The sequence below is a fragment of the Etheostoma spectabile genome, chromosome 12, assembly GCF_008692095.1.
Source record: "Etheostoma spectabile isolate EspeVRDwgs_2016 chromosome 12, UIUC_Espe_1.0, whole genome shotgun sequence".
Classification (NCBI taxonomy): domain Eukaryota; kingdom Metazoa; phylum Chordata; class Actinopteri; order Perciformes; family Percidae; genus Etheostoma; species Etheostoma spectabile.
Genome location: NC_045744.1, coordinates 10,249,445 through 10,274,305, shown reverse-complemented (window position 1 = coordinate 10,274,305; position 24,861 = coordinate 10,249,445). Strand labels below are relative to the sequence as shown.

The 24,861-nt window shown below is 38.6% G+C and overlaps 2 protein-coding genes across 17 annotated transcripts in view; both read right to left on the bottom strand.

The window, feature by feature from the left end:
- obscnb (obscurin, cytoskeletal calmodulin and titin-interacting RhoGEF b) overlaps positions 1 to 7,440 on the bottom strand; it is a 54,534-nt gene extending 47,094 nt beyond the window's left edge. For 3 of the 16 annotated variants that reach the window (XM_032532038.1, XM_032532040.1, XM_032532049.1), the window contains exons 1-4: positions 7,163 to 7,439; positions 4,895 to 5,990; positions 1,328 to 1,597; positions 868 to 1,128 (exon numbers count right to left, since the gene is read on the bottom strand). In XM_032532038.1, the coding sequence (XP_032387929.1) occupies positions 868 to 1,128; positions 1,328 to 1,597; positions 4,895 to 5,981 (1,618 nt within the window). In that variant the 5' untranslated portion in view covers positions 5,982 to 5,990; positions 7,163 to 7,439. Of the gene's footprint in view, positions 1 to 867; positions 1,129 to 1,327; positions 1,598 to 4,894; positions 5,991 to 7,162 lie in introns of all 16 variants that reach the window. The other 13 variants (XM_032532048.1, XM_032532043.1, XM_032532045.1 and 10 more) reach the window with 9 other exon arrangements.
- A 2,361-nt stretch (positions 7,441 to 9,801) lies between these two features.
- On the bottom strand, positions 9,802 to 24,753 carry atg9b (autophagy related 9B). Its single transcript, XM_032532028.1, is given in 15 exon segments — positions 9,802 to 12,767; positions 14,007 to 14,179; positions 14,858 to 14,927; positions 15,225 to 15,318; positions 15,441 to 15,663; positions 15,666 to 15,678; positions 16,004 to 16,249; positions 16,415 to 16,594; positions 16,830 to 16,983; positions 17,395 to 18,143; positions 18,560 to 18,701; positions 20,583 to 20,753; positions 23,419 to 23,483; positions 23,838 to 23,881; positions 24,025 to 24,753. Coding segments are annotated over 14 exon segments (2,415 nt in total). The 5' UTR covers positions 24,134 to 24,753; the 3' UTR covers positions 9,802 to 12,767; positions 14,007 to 14,024.
- Between the last annotated feature and the right edge of the window lie 108 nt (positions 24,754 to 24,861).

Here is a 24,861-nt window from a genome sequence, read left to right as displayed (position 1 = left end):
AAAAAAGTGTTTTAATGTCATTTAGGGCAATTATTCTTGTCAGATTCAGATGTCAGTTAGTATAATGTAGTATATGTATAGATAACACTTTGTTCACCAGTAGAATAACTGGGATGGTGTAACTTCATAGGGAAGTTGTAGCTGTACAACAACGGACACTGGGCGTCACACACATTAAGTGATTGGATCATGTTTCATGTCAACTTTAACCCATTTTTGTTTTGAAACACAAGGCTAGATTCAGGACCCACCAAAGCCATATAGCACAAGTTAAAAATCCTGTGTTGGAACAATCCATTTTCTAACAATCCAAAACAGGTGAATATAGGCTGTACATATCCTGAAAAGCATCTACGTTTTATGAGATTTTTTCATTATTTTTTTTTGTTGGTGAAAATGATCAAATAAAGATGATCACAACTAAAATGTCAACTGTAATTGTCCATGTTTTTTAAAAACTCATATATCAAAGTACTGCTTTGTATTCCTCTTTTACATTTAGTAAATGTTGCTATTTGGCAAACACTGTAAATCCACCAAACTTTATAGTAGTGTTTGTAATCTCAGGGTTATTTTAGAGTTAGGTAAATGCCAAGTGCTTACATTTTTTTTCTAACCAAAAAATAAATAAAACAGTAAAAAGAACATAAGATAATGCAAGACAAGTAAGGTCATTTTCAAGAAGTATATATATGTATGTATATAAATATATATATATATATATATATATATATATATATATATATCATATACACATTAGTTTAACTGTTTAACTATTTAAACATTAATTACCACGTTAAGCCATCCTGCATGGGTAGGTTGAAACAAATACAATAAATCTGAATTTGACCCAAGTGTCATTCTCACCAGTGACAGAGAATCGAGTGGAAGTCTTGCAGTCTCCAGCCACAAAGGCCACTTCTCCTGAGTCATCTGTCTGGCAATCTCTAATTGTGAGTGTGTACTGTCTGAGCACGCAGCCAATCGAAATACGGGAATCTTCCTTCAGCTTCTCGCCATTGCGGGTCCAGTAAACATCCGGGAAGGGATGCTCCAGCTCCACACAGAAGATGACAGTGTCACTGACAGGAACTACTGTCCTCCGGGGAAGCTTCTTAGTAATGTTGCCTGGGATATGAGAGGAAGTAAAGTTATATAAATAAAAACACATTCAGTAGCATTGTAGACACATTTACTAGCTGTTCTCAATTTCCCAATTTTTTAGCAGTATTTTAAGCAGGTCATATTAATTACTCTTGATAATAACATTATAATGCCTGCACATACAATCTAACAAGAAATAAAGACAGAAAAGTCTCAACCATACCTAGGACAGTAAGCTCAGCCACAGTGCGACTGCCCTCTTTCATCTCGCAGATATAGACACCATCGTCGTTGGTTGTGACATTATGTATGGTGAGACGACGCAGGGTGCCTTCCTGTTCCATGTAATATTTGGTGTTTTGCTCCAGCCGTGTTTCCTCCATGAACCAGTTGGCCAGGGTGGAACTAACAGGAACCTCACACATCAGGGTGGCTGATGTTTTCTCTTGTACCTCCACATCCTGCAGCTTCCTTCTGAATGGCACCTTAGGCTCTGACACAATGAAAATAACAGAATATTTAAGTTACGCAGCCAAATTGCTGGTTTTGCATATGTCGGTCAATCAAACACAAAATGCAGCATATAGCTTATTTTAAAATCAGCCATTTTTAAAACGTTCTACATTTATTACCCCGTGATCTCTAATTCAGGCTAGTGTAATCTTGGGGAAAAAAACTTGCTAGAGAGCTAATCCATCACATTTGATGTGTGCATTTTATATAATAATTTTATAATTTAACAGTGGAATGACTTTAAAAATGTATGCTGTTTACTGATCTCCAGTGGGGGAAATTTCAATTTCAATTTTGTTTGTTAGTAATTACTACACAGGCCTGAAATACACACACACACATGCGCAGGACCTAATAATGCACAAATGGAGAGATGTCAGAGGGAGTGGACTGCCAGTGCTAGACCAGCGCCCTGAGCGTTTGGGGTGTATGGTGCCTTGCCCAAGGGCACCTAGCAGTGCCCAGGAGGTGAAGTGGCATCTCTACAGCTACCAAGCCACACTCCGTACTTTGGTTCGGGGGACTTGAACCAACCCAACTCCCTCCGGACTGAGCTACTGCCAGCCCTTGAGCACTCACGTTTTGAGAGTTGGTTATTCAATAATATTTCCACTAGTCAAAAGCTTTTACAAAGGAAGTTGTGGATGATGATAAGATAATATTTTGCAATACAGCAAATCAAATAAAAGCTTTTTGGTAGCCAACTGTGAAACTTTGATTGTTAAGACCAAGGTTTGACAGCTGTACCTATGTAATAGAAATGTATTATTTACGTTCAACTATCTACAATATTTCCTTTACGATGCAAAGGACAAAGTACACATTACTCAGAGAATATCAAGTTGCACAAAACACTGGAGGGAATCAGTGTTGTCAAACCTTAGCTTATAATTAAGTCACAGGCTTTGACAACACACAGTACATATGAAACAACCGTCAACAGTTATTTATGTGGTCCTTAGTATTTCTAATGAATATGTGCTTTAATGGGCTTTCCAAGACTGGCTTCCCTTTCTGCCAGGACCTATTTACTTTCTAAGTGATCTATAATAATCCAAGTTGTTAAATTTCACAAAGTGCAATGTTTTTGTTTTGTTAGCAAACTTTCACTCCTTTTTTCCATTTTTGCTGTACCGGTAAGAAGTGACAATTTGGTGCTATTTCATGTACCATATTTGTTGTTTTTCTTTACATTGAACTTTTTCTTCTTTTTCCATGTTGTATTTTGTGTATTCATTGTGAAATGGATATGGTCATTCAACCACTAAGAGTTCAAAATGTATATTTTTCATTGCAAATTTGTCATTTAGGTCCTGCAAACTAATAACCTGCCAAGCAAACATCAAAAATATCAATTTTCCTGCACCAGCAATAAATAGGTACATTAGTGGCACAACCTTCATTATCGGACATACTAATATAAATATAAAACCCTACAGTTTTGTCCCTTGGGACAATTTCTTCCCAGGGAAGTATCATTAACAGTGGTGCCAATGTGCTTCTGTAAGTGAGCAACCATCTCAGCATCTGTGAACTACTCATCACCAGCAGAAAATAGATGCAACACAACACCCGCCTTCAGAGGATGAGCCAGAATTCAACCTTGTTGTGAAACGTCATACACATTTTAAAAGGTTAAAGGGTAACTTTGATTTTTTTTAACCCAGACCCTATTTACCTATGTTTTGTGTCTAAGACTATTGGCAACAACAGTCTTTGAAATTGGTATTAAGTAATATGGCAAAAATAGCTAAAATCTAACATTCATGGGCAATTGCGCCTTTAATTTGGGTCCAAAAAAAAGTGCTTCTTTTGCCAGTGACATGCTAAGACTATTATTATACAGTAACTGTCCGACAACATTATGAAAAGGATCCCTACAGAGGTCAACTTTTTTTGTTTAAGAGTAAGATCCTTTTGGTTTACCGGTAACCTGAAATCGCTATTACCAAAACCTACCAGACAGGCTGCAATCCCCACTCTGGTTTGGTTGAAATAAACACTTAATTTACCCATGTACATGTGGAAATATGATGGCTGTAAACCTATATGCTAAAAGTATTGTTTATTTAAATGTATGGTGAGTTTAGCGATGGCGAATTCGAGCTTTTTCTGGTTGAACAAAAACGATTGTACTCTTTAAAAGGTCCCATGGCATGAACATTTCATTTTATGAGGTTTTTAACATTAATATGCGTCCCCCCAGCCTGCCAATGGTCCCCCAGTGGCTAGAAATGGCGATAGGTATAAACCGAGCCCTGGGTATCCTGCTCTGCCTTTGAGAAAATGAAAGCTCAGATAGTCCGATCTGGAATCTTGCCCCTTATGACCTCTACTTTCTTTGTGGGGATCCTCTTTTATATTGTCAGACACTTAACATCTGATCTGAGCCTGTCAGTGACAAGAACAGCACATTTTGTCCTGAATTAATAAAATAAATAAAAATAAAAAAATGGAGTGGATGGAAATTGATGATTAGCCCTATGAATACATTGCAGCCCGATATGTGGCTGCCAGTTACAGCGTTCTCGCTCAAAACTGTACCAATTGTTAAAGATTGTTGGTCATTAACATTATATATCCTTTTGAAAAAAATATATATCACATTTTAAATTAAGCTTTGGTACATTGATTTGGACAACATTTACAGTAGGGCAGTGGCCAACAATGAGTTTATCCTAATAACATATAGCTTATTCCTCTGTGCCATATACCTCAATTTTTACTACTATTAAAACACATTAAATGAACCACACTGCTGCACTGGGTGACACATTTCTTCTTTCTTCTAGGCACTCAGCTTATTTTGAGTAAATCCAACATACATCATCCTGGCGTAATAAATAGTCATAGAGGAACACATTTTCAGCTCAATATTGTCCTGTTTCAGTTGTGTTTGCTAACAACTACAGTGTCCAGCTGTCTAGGAAATTACTTAGCATCTATATCTGTGTATTTGTGAGCCATTTTGAAAGATGCGTCTTTGGTTGGAACCATTTGGCTTGGGATCTCGGGGCTGAAACTAACGTTGGTTTTCATGGAATTTATTAATAATAATACATTAATGTAATTATGCCAGCCTTGTCATTTAACCTTTGCTTGGAAATTGCTGAAAATGTTAAACAGTGGTCGAGATTGACAGCCTTTATGATGTCACACGTGCGGATCATTCATGAACATGTCTCCAATGACAGCTTACTTTAGCAGATTCTCTTAAATGTGCATATAACATGTATCACTGTACTTTAAGCATTTTCTCAAGACATGACCATCTTACCTTTGACCGTTACCAAAACAGCACTGTAGGTCTGCCCAGCCATATTGGTTGCATTGCAGGTGTAGAGACCATTATCACTCTGCTTGCAATACAGGATCTTAAGGATGAAGTTTTCAGCTTGGTCCTCATAAATGACATGCCTGCGGCCCTCGCTGATGTTTGTTCCATCCTTCCTCCAGATAATGTGGGGCTTAGGGTGACCTGTCACAAAGCAGCTAAGTTTGGCATGTTTGCCTTCAGTCACTGTGCAGGTACGGGTAAACACACCTTTGGGCAGCTTTGCCAGCGCAGATGCCCTCAGCTCATATTCCAGACTCTGGGAATTCAAACCATCTGTAATGTTGGTTGTGGAGGAGGAAGAAAGAGAGGATCTGCTTTCTTCAGTGCGATAGATAGAAATGTCCTTCTTCATTTCCTCCTTGCGCTTTTGTAGGTGAGAAAGGAGGGAGGTGTTCTTGTCTGCAGCCAAGTGGTGGGAATCCTGGGCCTCTACAACAAGAGCTGCTGCAGCGTGAGAACGGCCAACGGTGTTCTGGGCCCTGCACGTGTAGGTACCGCTGTCAAGGTTCCGCACACTTTGTATCTTTAAGGTGCTGCTGTCACTGTCGGAAACAATCTTGATACGGTTAGTCTCCCCCATGTAGCGCCCATCTTTCTCCCAATCAAAGTTGGCCTCGGGGTAAGCTGCAACCCGGCAGTGGAAAACAACATCACCTCCCAAACCTACACGTGTAGAGGTGGGCTTAACTATGAAAACAGGGGCCCTCTGAGCCATCTCTGAGGGCAGGGCCACTTTGAGGGTAACAGCAGCATAGGCTTCCCCAATGCTGTTTTTGGCCCGGCACATGAATTGGCCACTGTCCTCCAGTGTTAATTCATAGATGGTTAGGCGGTACACATTTCCATCCTCCACGGTCTTGAATCGTCCCCCAGATTTCAGCTTAAGTTTATCCTTTTCCCAGGTGATCAGTGGAGTTGGGCTGCCCACAATAGTGCAGCTGAGTGTGGCATCCTTGCCTGCACACACTGAGAATGCCTTTGGGCGGGTAAGAAACCTGGGGACTCCACCGAACAAGTTTTGATCCATTGTTTGTTACTGTAATCAAAAATCACAATATTACAATACAGTACCAGGGAGGGGCTTAGAAGAACTATGCAACATCGCATCACATTTGTTGACGTCCTTCTAATAATTTGCAAAGCTGGCAAAACAACAGGTAGTAGCTTGATATTGTTTGCTATAGCTACTAAACACCAAAGTAATTTTTCAGTACTTAATTTGGGAACAATTATGAATTATGGATAAATTGCAGTTTTTTAAATTTAATTTTATAAAGGTTTAAGGGAAACTAATGCTATTTCTGCTGAACTGCAAAAAAATAGGCTAAGCTATATATTTTGTATGTTCATATAAGGTTGTGTCAATTATTATTATTAATTTTTGTGACACAATAAATTAAAAAACAAAAAAAAACATGTCAAATGCATCCATACCATTGTAAGCTGTGGCAGTTAATTTTAAGTGTAACATTACTCTATAAATGTGTTATACTATGAAAATAGACATAAAGGCACAGTCCAGATAGGCATATTTATGGAAGGCAGTTACAGTAAGTGTCAGTCAACATGTCTCTTGTCCTGGCCCTGCAGTAATTCTTCAATACACACACTTAACATCATGTCCTAAAGCCTATTCATTAGGATGGTAGTTTAACAACACAACAACTAACAAATTCCCCTGTAACAAGGTCAAATAGAGCAGATATGTGCCTTTCAAACGGTGACATTTGCCAGCTTTGTCACCTCTTATGCATGAACTGCCTGTCCCAAAAATAACCTCAGCTGTCAGAGCCCGTCTCTGTCCATTGCCATTTGTAGAAGCGAAAGAGCTATCAGCTGTTTGATAAAGCTTCCACTTCAGAAACATTGTTGATTTATCAGTTTTTCTATACGCTAACTAAAATGCCTTTAAGATTATGTTGGAATTAAATTACCTTAATTTGCGGTATGTAAAAGTGTGAAAACTGAAGTACACACGCTTGTAATTACAGTTAAATCGCGTGTAAGCCTAACTGAGACTGGAAGTTGTAACGTTAGCTAGCTAGGTTAACTTTATCTAACGTTAACTCAAAGCAGCCATTAACTTTGACCGTCACAGGTGTGAAAATACTATGAATTTAAGTAGAAATAGGTGGAAAAAAATGCTATAACTTCGGTCAAGTCTTCGGTATTGTTAATTTAGCATCGTTTTGTTTAACCTAACATTACTTTTTTCTCCTTGAGTCTTCAGCCACACAGGTAAAACAGGCGCTGAATCATGTGGGCTAAAACGTCAGTTGGCCGTCAAGATTTCCGGATAGCCTAAAATTACTCCAGTATCAGTGTATAGAAGTCCCACCAAAAATGTCTTCTCTGTGCACAAATATCCTTGAAATGGTTGTAAATCCAGAATGGTGGAACATCACCCCCAGTCTACTGCGGTGGGCGGTTGACTAGACTAATTTTCTTTCTTTCTTCTCCGGTACCTCAATGATGCCAAATAGCTGACGTGCCTATTTCGGCGCAGCCTCTTTTTCCAAAATAGACTTGTCATTTACTGTGGAGATAGGAGATAGGCTGTTGCCTGTTGGTAAGGTCGACACGGAGAGCAGGCGAGCCTGGCCTCTGCTGGGCTGCAAACTGCTGCAGGCTCACTGCAGGTCGGACAGTTGAGTCATAAACATCTACACAGAATATGAGTGAAAGGTTTCAGCAGTAGTAAAAAGTAACTGATAGGCCTACATTTACTCAAGTACTGCACTTAAGTACAATTTTGACTAATTTCCATATGTACCGAACCTTAACTCCACTACATATAAAGGCTAGCTGACAGTTACTTTGCAAATTAAACATTTACACACAAAACACATTATTAGTTTATAAAACATGATAGCCTACGTGTTGCAGTGTTTAAAAATTACCAAACAAATTTACTCAAGAACCGTACTCAAACTATTAAAGTTGATCAACTTTAAACGGGTTCACTGTGGAGTCATACTACAACATCATAGCAGCCAGAAATGCAGAAATTGTCCAACACCAACATTGATGACTCAGAGTCAGTTGAAAAATACCAAAAAATAGTATAACTCACTGTACTTTTGCTTCTTGTATGTGCAAATTAGTGACACGCAAATCAATCTGTCACCTCCATCTGTATCTTATGATATTTTGGCTCATCTTACCACAGTGTGTAGTGCGAGCTGAGTTTGAGGAAGAGCCAAATGAAATCTGAAGAGGCTGAATGTGAAGTTAACTTTAGCATTGGTGTTCTTTTGTCATATGTTTACCAGTTGTAACTGTTTCCCTATTCTACTTTTTCAGCTACACTACATCTAAAAATCTTTTCTGATGTGTACTGCGTGCACAGAATTGAAATTGATATCAGTCCTCCAATTAGACTGTGGTATTTGTAAAACAAGCATATTTTCCAAAATGTCAACCTTATTTTGTTTAATTTTCCTGTTTCACTAGGACTTTACTAGCATAACGTGGTTATAGACTGTCATGAATTCTTATATGTTCTAAACAAAAACAATGCATTAATCATATGATCATAGCCCATTGAGCCTTTTGTCTTTTTGCTCACTGCTCAAATTCTTCATTCATTCTGTCCATTTTCTAAGTAACCTTTCCTTTCATCTGGACAGTGTCTTCTGAGTAAGACTAGAAACTTTGTCATTATCCACATGTAGGCATGTATGAAGTATGTGCTAAGCTTAAATTTCTACTGAATGTAAATGTGATTGAACTTGACCCAGAACTTGTGACACATTGTATTCCACTGCCACCATGTTGACAGCTGCTCTACCCAGCAGGCCAGGCCCATAATTAAATTATGACTTCATATTGTACAAAAGCCTAAAAACACAGTAATGTGTTCGATGTATGTCCCATGACAATCATTCACCATGACATAACAATCATTAGATAGCAGGACATGTGTTTATATTGTGCTCTACTTGACCATAGATTTAGAGACAGAATTAGATGTCATTTATTTATTGCTTGAAACATGGGGTAACAAGTGTTATCCCTTTCCTCCCTATTCTTTGGCCTCCATGGTATTTTCTTGGTCTTCCAGAGTGGGCTTTCCCCCAGTGCCAATGACTGACAGCAGCAGGTCGCCTGGACCCTGATTTAAACTCCCCGAAACTCTAGCAGACAGTTATCCACTGTTGTTGCTTCCCCCTGCTTCATACTGTTCTGGCTACTGTGTTTGGTTTCCATGCTCCTGAAAGTGTTCTGAGAAAAAGAAAAATTACAAAAAATTAAATAGAGAACTCTTTTGCCTGTGTCTGTACCACATCCATCCAAGCATTAGTAGATCCCCAAAATGTAATATAATGGAAAAATAAAAGAATACTTTTTATACACTTACCTTGCATTGTTTTTCTCCTCTACCTTTGCTCTTTATGTGGCCTACATTCCTTGATGCCCAATCAGTTAACAGCATCAAATTATATCACTGATGGTATTTCCACAACCTTTGGTACTCGTCCAAAAGTCACTCTCAGCCATAAGTCACCCTCTAATGGCACCTAGTGCACAATACAGCAGAGGGCAGCAGACAGGCACATAACACCTGGCTATGTTGTTTAGCAACTATAGAGTTAAATAAAATCCCATGTAAAGCATTTTTTGTGACGAGACAATTTCAAGAATAAGGTTACCATTATATCATGTTTACAGCCGAAACACATGGGTGTTACCTAAAAAAAAAAACATTTATACCAGACAAGTGAGACAAATATCAGTTGCCCCAAGGACAGACAGCTAAGAATGAACAGCAGATGGTGTTTATGTCCCTAAAATGTTCTATGGGGACAGGAACTGGATACAAAAAATAACAAATAAATGAGACAATATAGTGTCTTAAAATAGAGGCATGTGGTGTTTATTTACAATGTGGATAGCATTTACAGCATTGACAGAGTAGGACAACAGGGATACACAGGACAATGAGATGCCAGCACAAACATGAAACAAAAGTCAACCCAACTATTCTTACCCACGAAATGAAACCAAACTAAAATATGTACCTAATCTACTGTGTATATATATCTATATAGCTATATATAGATATATAGAGGTGGACGTAAACTGTGAGAGGAATCAGCTGATCAGAGTGTCTGAAAAGAGACAGTGAGCAAGAGGAAGGGGAAGAGAGACGATTGGAAGCACACAGCAAATACAGATGTGGCATGTAACAATGTGAATAAATCCTGAATAGATTAGCATAAAGTCTGTGTAAATAATATGTCTTCCTTTTTGAGTATTTGCACCAGTGAGCTCTTCGGCAAAGTGAAATAAGAGTTCAAAAGATAAAGAAAAACGTGATTTATCAGACTATATCAGACACATAGAAATCTATCAGATGCATATATAATATTAACTATTTTACTCTCTTTTAGATGTTAGTCATTAGGTATATAGGTCTTTTGTTGGTTATATATTTTCTGCAGTGGTTGATTGTTTTGTCTGTATTGTTATGCTGTCCATGTGCACCTTGATTTGCCATTTACCATAGTGGCTTTTTTTTTACTACCACTAGAGGTCGCCAAAGTCAGTTTTGAATCTCACAGCTTTAAGTATGCTTCAGCTTTTTAAGTCACTGTACAGAGTGTTTGTCTCTATCTCTGTACTGTGGCCATATTAGGACATCACAGACAAAACTTTTCAGGCTCTACTTCATCATTGAGCCTTGCTAAATAAACACTATCAGTAATCCAAGTTGGAATACAATAGGATTCCTCCTCAGTTCAGGACAAAAAGCATCAATACCAATATATGAGTCCGATATGTCCAAGACTTGTAGCAAAAAGCTTTCACATTGTAATTTCAAAAGCTGACAATGCAAACTAGCAACAGCAATAGAAAACAAATAAAAGGAAAATTTAAATAGACTTTTATTTCAAAAAAAGCATTGCATAATCAACCTCACTTATGATTAAATACACTCAAAAGAAGATTTATTTGCCTCTCTACTCACTCACAGAAAAACAAGTGTTGTAAAGCTGTGCCGAAAACAAGTTCTTTTGGCATGTTTCATTTTTCAGCTAGTGTGTTTCTTAATTTACAGAACAAAACAAACAGGAACACCTATGTAACAAAAAAAAAAAAAACATGTCTGAAAACATATTCAACATTTCAGGATGAAAACTTAGCACCTTGTTCCAGTCGCTGCGATTGTTAGACTGGTGGATAGTGTATAAGAAACCATAGTAAGATGAACTCCTGCTTCTTTAAGATATTGAGGACAGTGTAAATGTACACACCATGGTAAGGAGTGTGCTGTCGGATGCAACAGGCTGACACAGGATCTAAAAAATCAGTTTACAACTCATCTCACGAGCCAAATCCACAACTTCACTATGCTTGATGCTATACACAATGACCTGCCAAAAAATACTGTACATAGTATGCTGCTAAAACTGTGTAAGTAAATCCAACAATTTACATGAAATGGCTTCTATAAAGAGCAATTACTAAACCTTAATACTAAGGCACTGCTTCAAATAAAATAAGAACCATAACAGTGAGGTGTAAATGTGGACACAGTCAAAGGAAATTAACTCTGTGCACAAAGCTAAGCTCCAGTGTCTCTAAAACTTAAACTCACTGCACAAATGGAACGTGACCACAATAACCATGTGAGCATATTTAACAGTGTGACAGAGACACACCATTCCCTACAGGGCGGACTTTTACTGACCAGAAGTAAGAACGACCTTATGTGATTGACTAGTGCTTCCAGGTGGGTCTACTGTAGACAACGACGATACAATACGTGCCAATGCTTTGCTTATCTACACAAATAACAAGAAGAGGTCATTCCAGATGGAGACCCACTCAGTGTCCCTTTTGAGATCTGCACTTCCTTAAATGTAAATGACGCAAGTACACCATATATATATATATATATATATAATATATACCCACACACAAACACACACACACCACACACACACACACAAACATTTGCAAAAAAAAAAGTTTATTTTCTGTCAGTGCAAAATTCGAGGTTCATGTTAGCATAATTACGCAGGTGTCAAAACTCATTCCTGCAACAGACACACTCACAACGAAAGTGTAATTTATAGTTTCTGAACACGCAAGAGAGCAAAGACACATTTGTACCATCCGAAGTCTTAACAGTTGTGGAGGATGACATTTACATTACTATGTTCTATGAAGAATGAAATTAAATATGGGTAAAAATATATTTTTGCGCACTGCATCAACAAGCAGATTTAGTCCAAATATATTTTAAGTGTAAATCACAGTCGAAATCATGCAACTGGCCATATTATCTTAGCATAACTGAAACTTTATCAACATTTCTAATAAATGTTTCTTCTTTTTAAACTATATTTGTGGGGGGGGGGGGGGGGACATGCCATTTCTTTCAACAACATCTTGTGTAAGTAAATTATTTTACAAAACTATCTAAATATTGTTGTTTCAAATAAATATTACACATATACTGTAGCTGGGGGGAACAGGTCATAAATAAACCTAAAGCTAAAAATGAACTGAACTGAAGATGTTTTTTTCTCTTTCTCTTTTCTCTTACTTTGAAAGTACAAAGCCAAAAATGAGAGGAACTGCTGTCCTAAAATCTCCAAACCTAAAGCGCACACTCTGAAATCAGCCCTTATGATGCAGTTCCATTATTTACGTGAGCATTTTGGAAAAAGGACGCACACAAAATGCTAATGTGCAAAACAAAGATTTGTAAAAGCAATACCACCCTGTTTTGTTGTGAAAAAAATAAATAAAATATTCCTTCCCACAATTTCAGGACATCAATGCCTAACAAAACCTAAAACATCTGCTGGGCAGGAAATAAGAACAGAACATGATCCAATTACACCTGCCATTAAAATCAAAATGCAGTTAAAAGATGCATCTGCACACTGCTAAGAACCCCGTATGTACTATGTATATTTACACAAGAGTAGTTACATTGCAGAGGTATTGATTGAAGCATTAGTTTTTCTTCGCCACCACTGAGGTACTACGGAAATCTAGGATTTAAATGCATGTTTTTTTATAGGGGTGTTAAGGCATAAAGCGGATTTTGAATACAGCTTAAATATATCTTATATCTGCATTAGGATTTTGATGCCAAGTGTATTTAGGGCCCAAGATTTAAGTATGTTTTGAGGAATAGTGTCATTAGCTGTGAAAATATTAATACTGAACAAAATCTGTATTTAGGACCACTAAACACAGACAGCAGCATCACAGCATGTGTATGTCTGGTTTAAAGAGATGTTTTTTCCAGGTACACATGGTGTTTTAGTAGTGTGACTCCTGCACAGTCAGCTCTTTTTCTTTATATAAATACTTGGTATATTTTTCAAGAATTAGCTCTGGTATTAAAAATGTGGACTTTTAAAGGATATGTAAGATGAAAAAAAGAGTATTTACAAATCACCAGGGTCAAACTGCACAACCTGAAATATTGAATTAGCTCTTTCAGGTGATCAAAATTGTTCAGGCAGCTATGTTTGCAGAGTTTGCAGTCTCTGTTGCACAGATCATCACTAAACTACAATTAGACTCATGCTGTAAATCTTTGTGATGCACAAATACTTGAAGTGTGCACACACAGACTCAGCAGAAGTCATGATAAGCCTTTTGTACTCCTTTTCACACACAGATCCTATGAATACAATATATTGCCTGTACATGTTTATGAGAAAATCAAGGTGGATCGGACGGAAGACATATGGTTTCCCTGATGCCATAGTCTGCCTGATATGACAGGTCGAGGTGCTAAGACAGTGGTTATTCAACAAGACCCTCTTAGAACAAACGCTTAATGATGTTTTAAAGGTCCATGCTAAATTCTCCATGAAGATCATCTAAGGCCACAATGTTCATAGAAGAAAGTAAAATGTAAACACTTTAAAAAAATAAAAAGAGAGGAGAAATTATCATGGCAATGTACCCCTAATAGGATAAAAGGCCATTGTTGTTGGGTTTGACAAACACACAGGATACAGAACCACAAAGCATAGATCGCAGACGTGTCATATTACAGAGTTTAAAAGAGAGCATATACCTTATGACATAAGGCACTTTAACAACTACTCCCAGTGCCCTGGTTTGGAGTAGATCCACTGTTAATCTCCTGATCATCTTCATTCTCCTCTTCTTCCTTCTCTTGCCAGCCACCAAGGTGGACAGTGGTGGGCATTGAAATGCTGGAGCCAAGGCCACTATGTGCCTGGAAACCTGATAAAAGTGTTGATACAAAGTTTTTTTTAATTTTTTGTAAGCTTTTAAAGGCAAATCACCTGACCAATTTAAATACTGCTCAATGCCTGTGTATAAACCCTTAATATATTTTGTTATGCATCAATAAACATTAAAAATGATTATACGAGTGTTTTAGTCAATTTACTACAAATCCTATACTTTTTTACCCTCTCTGGCAGCCATTTGTCTCCATTCATTTTAATATAGTTGGAAAATAAACTTGAATAGACTTGAAACTTGAAATATGTAGTAACGAGCTTCATGTTTGAAGTTATGTGCTTGCCAAGTTGTCGGTTCAGGTTTGGTTTCTGTACTGCATTACCACGGTGTATAACGTAAGTTTGACAAATATTAAAGCAGACATAATTGCTTCTAATATCTAATATCTTTTCTAATTTAATCTAATGCCAGTTAAGGATCTTATTTTTAAGGATCAAATTGTAGTTGTTCTGATTGGAGTGTCATTCAGGTCATGACACACTACCCAGAGTCAATAGATGTAATGTTAATTTTATTACTATATATATATAAAAAAACATAAACTAACTAAACCGAACTGCACGCTGCTAGTAACTTGGAATTTTTCTTTTCAGCTGTAGTGCTGAGCATTAGCCTGTAGTTGCAAGGTTATTGAAAAACAAAATTTTCGTGTACCAGTGTTTGTGTGTACTGGGTTCTGCCACTGCCCCGAAGTCTTCTGTGGGTGGGAGCTTTGCTGGTGGAGCTGGAGAGACAAGCAGTTGTCACAGTACAGCAGAACAGAGCACTAGACTAGTGTTCTACAAGTGATACTGAAGAGTGTTCCTCCACCTAAAATCTATGTTTTAGCATTGAAACAACTTGAAAGAGGATGTTTTTAACTATAAAAACTGGTCACCACTGGAATCCTTTCTGACAGACATGAATTCAAGCTGACGGCTGATCAAAAGATATGTCTTGGGGAGTATCACTTTGAAATCCAGACACACAACAGAGAAAGAGGACATATGTAAGCATATTAATGTCACATGTAGGGAATTACCTCATGCATGTAGATGGCATGGAGACTCATCTCTGCTGAGGCAAACTCTGAGTGCAGTGTATTGCTCCGGATGCAAGAGTCACTGATAGACATACTAAAAAAGAAACATGTTAACCAAAGCTGATAACAAGCATTTGCATTTATTTCACCATTTTATTATTTATTTTATTTCACCAAACACTTTTCGAGCCACAGTATGTATGGTGTGATAAGTACCTGTCAATGATGGTGCGATCGCTGCGGTACATGGTGCTCTCGGGGGGGACGGATGAGTGCAGGAGGCCATGTGAGCGACCACGGCTGGTATGTGCGAGCTGGGAGGTGGACAAAGAGGCCAGGACACTGGCAGCGGCAGAAGCAGCGGTGCTTGGTGGGATGAAGCGATGGTCCCGCCCTTGTAATCCAGATGCAGTTAGATTGGAGTGAGCCAGGACACCGGTAACAGATTGTCAGGCTGGAAACAATAACAACGGTCAATACAGAGCTACTAAGAGAATAAGATTACATTGCAATAGAAAAATGTACATAGTAGTTTATGGATCAAAAGTTTATGCAGAGAAATCTATAAAATCTATCTATAGAAATGTATTTAAATTTTCTGTGGTAATGAATATTTATTGTTCACATTTAGGCTGTTAAACTGAATTCAACTTTCTTACATTAGCTGACTGTCTACATGCATTTTTCAATATTTAAAAGCAATGCAATATGGTTAGCATGACTAATGTCTTAGTTCATGTGAGGTACATGTTACTTGTGTGATCCTCAAAGTTTCTTACCACAGTGCCAGACTCGTTGGACTGCATTGAGGAGCAGAGTGGAGCTTCAGAGAGTAGCAGCTGGGTGGAGGGGCCACCCTGTGCATCATGCTGCACTTTTTCCTTCAGATGGCTGATGAACACTGAGCTCTCCTGAGGTGGCTGCCAGCGTGGGTTCTTAATGGTGAAATGCATAAGAGACAACTCTGTCTTGCCATTTTCAGCTTGTTGGTATATGGAGGCCTCCGTCTGGCCTTCCGACAGCCACTGCAAAAACATTTACAGATATACATCAATTCAAGTGACAAACATCCCAACATTAAATTAAATATTCACTTTTCTCATTGAGAGTCATACATCTTCTCCAAGTTGAGAAAAGCTACTGAACTGACTGGCTTGAATCCTATGTAACATAAGAAAATCAAATCTTACTGTTGGGTTTCCATGGCGTCTGATGTCCATCTGCGCAAAGGAACAGATGTCTCCAACTCCAACCACCTCCACAGTGAAGTTTCTGAAGAAGTCAATGATCTCTAAAGACTTATTCCTCAGGTGGAAGATGAGAATGAATGGTGTGACAATAGGACTGAGCAACTCCTCCAAAATGAACACCTGATTTGGAGAAACCACTGATTAAACATAGTCATACATACTAAATATGTTCATATTCTACATGCATAAATGAATCCAATGATTCTACTAATAGAATGTATCTAGTTTGAAAAAGTCTCCTTGTCAACTAGGTGCCACATTAAAATGAAATCAATCACAAAAAAAACCTCATCCATAAGTTTAGTTTAGACTGTGACTAATGCATTTGTATCCACGGAGTTTCCTCATTCCTTACTGCTTTGTACTGGAACAGCTGTGCCACCTCGTCACGGGTCTCACTCTTGTTAGCATTGCCCCTCCAGTGGTCTGGCATGTAGTGAATGTGTGCCAGCATGCACTGCAGCAGCTGTTCTGGACACCACACCATATGCTCATCTGGGATGAAGGACCTGGTGTAGGACAGGTACAAAATATGTACATTTTTCAGCAGTAGCACTATAAATTAGGAAAACAGGACAGCTTTGTACAGTTTGATTCTTGACTAAAATTTGTTATGATTAAGGGGAAAAGGATGTCCTTAAAATATTGATGATATTCATGACTTCTAGTTTCCTTCACAATTAACCCTCCCACAACTTAAAAAAAGCTTCTGAAGACCAATAAAATACCACTGAAATGAATGACTTAATCAAATTGAATAAAACATCAAAACTATTGAAAACCGTATCTATTTTAGTATAAAGTTGTCTGTAATGGTAAGAGTAACAATTTCAAAGTACAGGCAGATTCCTTAATATGAACACCTGCTGATAGCCATCCTGGAACGGCTACAGGAAAATAAACTGGCACTGAAAACTCACCTGGCGATAGTTATAACCACTCCCAGCACAGTGATGGCAGTCAGAATGTGCTGCACTATCAGAACATCCTCATCGTAGACTGTCAGTGCAATTAGCACGGCCAAAATCGAGCCTGAGAAGAAGGCAAGGTTCTTAGCCAGCACAGTCAGCACTGGTGATGTAAAGGAGTTCATGTATTTGGAAGTGGGTTTGTAGCCTCGGCCCAAACGTCCATGCAGCTCATGGTCCAGCTCATTGAAGTGTCGCAGGTATAAACGACCATACAGGGACCAGCGTCGTGCGCCCAGGCTTCCAGGTTCTCTGCGAATGACTTCTGTATAGCTAAAGAAAGCATAGAGCACCTGCCACACCAGGATGAAGGGAGATAGCAGCAAATTGGCCAAACCCATCAGCAGGATGACTCTACTAAGCTGCTGTGCAAGCTCTAGGCGGTTTCCATTCCGCTTGTACTTGGGGTGCAGGTTCCACTTATTCTGAAAAAGGGAGCCAGGACCCCAGAAAAGGATAAGCTCAAAGTTGTACTTCAGGCCCTGCGTGAGGAACACCACATTGCCCAGCAGAGGGAGCTGCAGCTGCACTGGCAGCAGTGATTTGTTTATCATGGCCACCATGTAGTTCTTGAATCGAAGGATGCGGTGATAGATGTCAAGTTCTGTCAACTCTTTCTTGTGTATGCACATTTGCTGTTCTCGTTGCAGGCTGATGAGGCGGTCCTGGACTTCCTGCCATGTGAAGTTGCAAAGTTCATCCTGAAACACGGAGACAAGGAGCACAAAGTAAGCCTGACTAATAGGCAATGCATGACAACATGACTCATTATTTTAGGCATGGTTATCTTCATGGTTTATAAGCATAAGACATTTCCTTAGGGATGTGTTCCAGGCACGTCCAGCTGGGAGGAAGCCTTGGGGAAGACCCAGGACTAGGTGGAGGTGCTCATTACAAATCTAGCCAAACCTGGCCTGAGAACGCCTCGGGATCTCCCAGTCGGAGATGATTATTGTGGCTCGGAAAAGGGAAGTTTGGGGTCCCCTGCTGGAGCTATTCCCCCCACGACCCGATACCGGATAAGCGGACAAAGATGTATGGAGGATGGAAGACATTTGTCTCAAAGATTGATTACTGCTGTAGCATGTAACATAAGGCATTCAGGTGTAGCACTTACCATTCTGATCTTCAGGGCTTTGATGTAGAACTGTCTGATCTCCCAGTAGCTCAGAACATTGCAAAATACTTTAACAAGTCGATAAATCCAGAAGATGGCCGCCATGATGAGAAGGAATATAATCCAACTGTTCTCTTGAATCCTGAGTAGAAACAAAAGCCCTTTTCAGACATGATTGGCTTCATACATCTTTTAAAATAATACATTTGTGTCATTCAAACATTGGTGACAAAGTAAATGTTAGTTACAGCTGTGCTCAAAACGTGTCAAGACATTTACAGAAAGAGCCATAATGCTGGTCTGATATTGGGAAGGTAATGGAAAGATAGCAAACAAAATAACAGTCTAAAAATATCCTAAGTGGTGAAGCGGCAGGCTAATTTGAAATCTGGGGTTCAGAATAGAATCTACAGTGGGTACTCAGAGGCACACATAGAACACCTCTTCTCCTCTTATGACATTGTAAATTGACCCTTTATTCTGCATTTAACTTATAATATAATGAACAGATGAGAAAATAAACAACTGCTGCTCTAGGTGTAGATGACTTAAACTGGCACAACAAGTTGTGGGAGCCGCAGCCTGCTTACTTCACTCTAGAATTAAGTAATGTTCTGTATATTACATGTTAAAACACAAAGCACACTGGAAATTAGTTTATATTAGTGCAATTGTATCTTTTTCATATCAGTTAACTTTCAGATATAATAAACAAAAAAAATCAGAATATTGTTTGGGCATGCATCTGACTTTAAAATGGAAATTAGAGAAGTTATGAGGAGGACAGAGAGGTCCCAAACTGTGGAACACGCTGTTCCCAAATTAGAACTCCAAGCTGTTTTACGTCATGACTTTAATATTGAGTCACAGTCAAATTCAGGAACAAATTAATAAAAGGCCCTTTAGACAAGCAGAGACATGGCTATATTTTAGAGAGAAAAAAATACGACATGTGACAACAAGGCGTGTATGAGGTGTCACATGGTTGTCAGTTGCTGGCTCGGCCGAGTGGTTAGTATCTTGGCTGTTGATAGTTTTACCTTACCAAAGATATCAATTACATTGTCCTGTTCCGTAAAGCTAGTCTAAACGCAGTACACAAATACCTTCCTCCAAGTAACCATTGGTTGTAGAAATGTGGCAACTCAAAGCTACCAATCTTAGGTTCAAACTAAGAACAAAACTGAGAAAGAAATCTATTTCTTTGAAAGACACATCACTAGTACTTTAAATCAACACCTTATACGTTTTGATTGAACTGTTTTAGAAACAAATCCAACATTTAATCCTAGTTTGTACTCTGATATTACCACTGGCATTAAGACATTTTACCAACATGAATAACTTCTAATTTAGCAGATGTTTTCAAAAGGATAATACACTATAAAAAATGGAACATTTGGGTCACATTGTCATATTTTGGATGTGTGTTAAAGTTGCTTCTCTTGGGACAACAGTTTAAGAATAAAAACAAGCAATAAATACTCAGGTGGGATAATAACATTTTAGTAGTGACATAAAAAGTTTTTTCTTTGTAGATCATGTGATGACAGTTACAAATAAAAAAATTGCCTATGATTACAAATACAAAAGAGTTCTCATGATTTTATGGGATTAATTAAGAAATCCACAGGGTACAGCTAAATAGGCTACTGTTCCATATTCCTTCTTGTGAATGTCACTGTATCTTGCAGTCTAAAACCACATCTGACACAAAGCAATAACATATTAAGTCTAAAAGTCTGATTACAAATGTATTAAGCAGGACAAATTAAATCCCTCTGAAGACCTGTCTCTAAAAGGGCTAACATAATATATAAGACCATGTCTGCTTAAAAACAAAGCCTCTGATCAAACTCGTTGGGATGAGAGCACAGAGCTGTCCCTTTATGTGACTGTTTAAGGGCCTTTCGAGACCTTTTCGATTAATTGACCATGATTTTTCCACTCATTTTGACCCAAAAGCAAAAAATACACTTTCACACTTTAAAGTTCTACATGATACTGTATCAAACATGATTACCTCTGAGTACACTGCTGACTAGGCAGGATGGCATCTGGAAGAGTGACCTTGTTCCTGTCCAAGGGGTTCTGGCCTGGCCCAGTGTGGTTGACCGCTCGATTGGCAAACAGGATGTCATACTCCACACAGTTGACAAGGAACGTGGTGAACGTGACAACAAACAACAACTGACTGTTAGGATGAGATGAAAAAAGAAAAAAAAAGAAGACATGAGGCATCATACTTTATGACAACAAACAACAAACCTCTAAGTAATAACAATGACAAAAGAGACTAAAATTGGCATACAGTATTGAGATAAGTGACTATATTTTATTTCTAATCATCAAGCCACGGCCAGTGCACTCTACTGAGAAGTGATTAATGTTTTGAGCTGTTAGGTGGACACATTTCACTATATGAACTATTTGGAGACACTACAGTCCCTGACAAAAGTCTTGTCGCTTATCTATTTTGTAGAAACACCTGCTATTAACCTGACTTTTAATTAATCAATTGGTGTAAGAAATAGCTCATATGAAAAGCTAAAACCCTCCCAAATGATGTTCAATGCACTGAAATAAATTAGTTTCACTAAAAAAAGATTTATTATTTAAACAAGACAGAAAGGTCAAATTTTTGCAAGACAAAAGTTTTGTCGCCTATCCATAAATTGAACAAATTTACTACAAATACTAAAATATGTCAGCAAATTAAATAGTCGGTGCTGTGAGATCCAAATTTAATATCTTGTATGACTTCCATGAGCTTGAAGGATTGCATCCATGCGGTTTGGAAAGGATTCATACAATGTATTGATGAAGTCATCAGGAATAGCTAGGAAAGCAGTCTTGCATGCCTCCTAGAGTTCATCAATATTCTTTGGTTTGGTCTTCCATGCTTCCTCTTTCATCCTACCCCACATATGCTCAATGATGTTCATGTCTGGTGACTGGGCCGGCCAATCCTGGAGCATCTTGATCTTCTTCGCCTTGAGGAACTTTGAAGTGGAGATGGAAGTATGCGATGGAGCACCATCCTGCTGGAGAATTTGGCCTCTTTTATGGTTGGGAATGTGAGAGGTAGCTAAGATTTCTTGGTATTTGAGACTATTGATGTTGCCTTCCACCCTGCAGATCTCTCGCACACCGCCATACTGGATGTAACCCCAGACCATGATTTTTCCGCCGCCAAACTGTTTTCTGGGTGAATCTTGGATCCATGCGGGCTCCAGTAGGTCTCCTGCAATATTGCGGCAACTGTGGTGTAATTCAACAGAAGATTCATCGTTAAAATCCACTTTCTTACACTTCTCCAGCGTCCATCCTTTTAGCAGGCTGTGAGCCTTGGCAAATGCCACACGGTTTTTCAATTGTCTTTTGTTTAGTGCTGGCTTCTGGGCACTGATTGACCATGGAGCCATTTCGAGACAGAATCCAACAAACCATTCTGGTTGACACAGGGACTTCAGGGGACCAGGTCTGATGGAGCTCTGCTGCAGTGGAAAATGGGCTGGCCTTGGATTTTTGAGCCAACAAACGGTCCTCTCGAGCAGTTGTCTTGTGGGGTCTGCCTGACCTGGGCTTGTCAAAAACATCTCCAGTGTCTTCAAATGTTTTTTTAATCCTCTGTACTTGACGCTGAGACACATTGAAGGTGTCTTCCACATCAGCAGTGGATCTGGTCTTCAGCCTCTTGATAATCAAAACTTTAGTATCAGGGTGAATCTTAGGCATGTTTGCAGATGTCTAGTTGCAGTTGATGTGAAGGTCTAGTGTACTGGGGTTGTTTTTATACACACCTGAGACCTAATTGATCCATTATTAGTTACAGGTGAAGCTCATATGACAAGGCGACAACACTTATGTCTTTGCAAAAATTGACTCAATGGGCTTTACCAAGCTGTGAATATTAGAATACTTTTTGACAGTTTCTTTTTGCACTGAAACATTATTACAAAAGCTGTTGGGATTAAAATGAGCCATTTCTTGTAAATAAATCTTGATTAGAAATATATTTCAGCGGCACTTCAGGTCAATTTGTACACAAGCGACAAGACTTTTGTCAGGGACTGAATCTACTAAACTATTGACACTATATGAAACAAATGCAGACCTGTGACCTCAGCTAAATTCTATAGGTTCTCACTAGCTCAAGCAGTTCAAATAAGAGAAACATTACTTACAGCTAACACTAGCGTGCTAACTTGGTAGCCTGACATACAACCATAGAAATATTGCATAATATTCTATGTCAACAGTGCTTGTGTTACCCTACACTACTATGGTAACATAAAAACATACTAGGTAGAGGTTAAGATAAAGTACACAAATCCTTGTAAGATTTTCTCCAACTAATAGTTTAAGACGGCCTATATTAATAAACTGTGGCCACAATCAGAAAAAAACAACAAGACCCAATAATAGAGAAGGCCAACTGGTAGCAAAAACATACATCAGGCAGGAATGGAAAATAAACAATATGTTGTACTGACACTTGGCCTGTGTTGTGATTAAGGCTACAAAATAAACAAATGTTAATCAAACTAGGTTATACCAGGATAAATGCTGCAAAAAAAGTAGTTTGGAGTGGAGAAATATTTAGGATATATATATGAGCTTCTAAGTACAGCTGCTGTTGAAGTCATCTGGCTTAACATGCTGAAGCCTGAGGCACACTTATCTGTCATAACAACTTGAAAAATGGCCAGCGACATAAACAAGGCCCAAGTCTTACTGACAACAAGCATCCTGTTGGAACTGCAAACTCAGCCTAATGCTTTTAATTACACACATATCATATCTCATGATGTATTCTAGGCATCTGAACTCAGAATGATGTACTACTTCATACTTACACAAGTTCAAAGAACTCTGACATCATCATACAAGCGAAGCCATTCTTTTGATGGAAATGATAAATGTGGACAGGCTGGTTAAGGAAAATCTGAAATAGCATTATCTATTGAAAATTAACAAAGCCACATACTTGTTCAGTCACTCAAAATACCTTGACTAAGCACAGACAATCGTCATGACAACATGAGATATCACATATATATTAACCATCAAACTCAAGGCTCCCTAGAAATGTCCCTTTCCCATTGATTTCTGTAGTAACATGTATATAAAAAAAGAGAAACATTCAACAAATTCTAAGTAGGACTACTGACAAACATCTTAAGTATCTGTGTCAGACATAATGGCAGTGACATATCCACTGAAAGTACAATTTGAGACACCTGCTATTTAAATGTACTGTAATTTAAAAGGATATCCTTTTGAAGAAGTTATCCAGGTTCTTGATATGGTGCCATGAGTCTGTAACATAAATTAAAGCATTAGCACTTTGACACGGTTGCATCTTGTTTTTTAGATAACCAACATATGCATTAGGTACTCAATGTGCAGTTAGTCAATTATATTGAAGATAATTCATACTTCAGTCGTAATTAGATGTTTACCTTTCAGGCCTTCAGGCACATGCACCAGTAAATCCTCCTCGCCTGGTGGTGAGTCCTCCTCAAAGTCCTCAATTCTCTGATACTGCTGGTAAGCTTCAAAGTTGGCCATTGTGCTTCACATTCTTAAGGTCACCCCCAACTGACAAGCTACTTGTAGTAAACACTGTATAACACGAATGCAGTCTCGTAACCTCCGCTACATTCTGTAGCTAGCTACTCAGCAGGTCAAGCAATTTCAAGCAAGTTCAAATAATGCTAACGTTAGCTACTGCTAACATTAGCCCGCTAACTTGCTAGTCTGATGGACAACGCTTGTGTAACCCTACACTACCATGGTAACATGAAAAACACTGGTTGGCAGTAGTACACGAATCTTCGGCAGATTAACTAAACAATGTTAGTTACCGTCGTTTAAGATTACAACCTAACATAGCTAACTGTCTGATGGCTGGTTAGCAGGTGAATGATTCAGCCACTCATGCAGTCCCGGGGTGAAACGGTTTGTTTTGTTCCGGGCTTGGTCCGTCCATCTGCTGTTGGTGGATCCTTTTCGTCTTTGCTTAAAGTCCAATCTTGATCAGAGCTGGTTTTATACACGCGGGTATGTATATCACGATACGTTGGTCTTCAGTCTGTTGCGAGGTCGGCTACTTGTTTTCCAAAAATACACCATCCAGTGCGTGTCCAGTGTTTTTGTCTTTCACAAACAAATGTCAACAAAACGTCATTAACATCACTTCCGCTTAAACCACCGTCATTTCCGGGTATGAATTGTAGTTTTCTGGCGTTTTCACAAATAAAGTCCTACTTTTGTCTTGTATCTGTTTAATAGAGTTA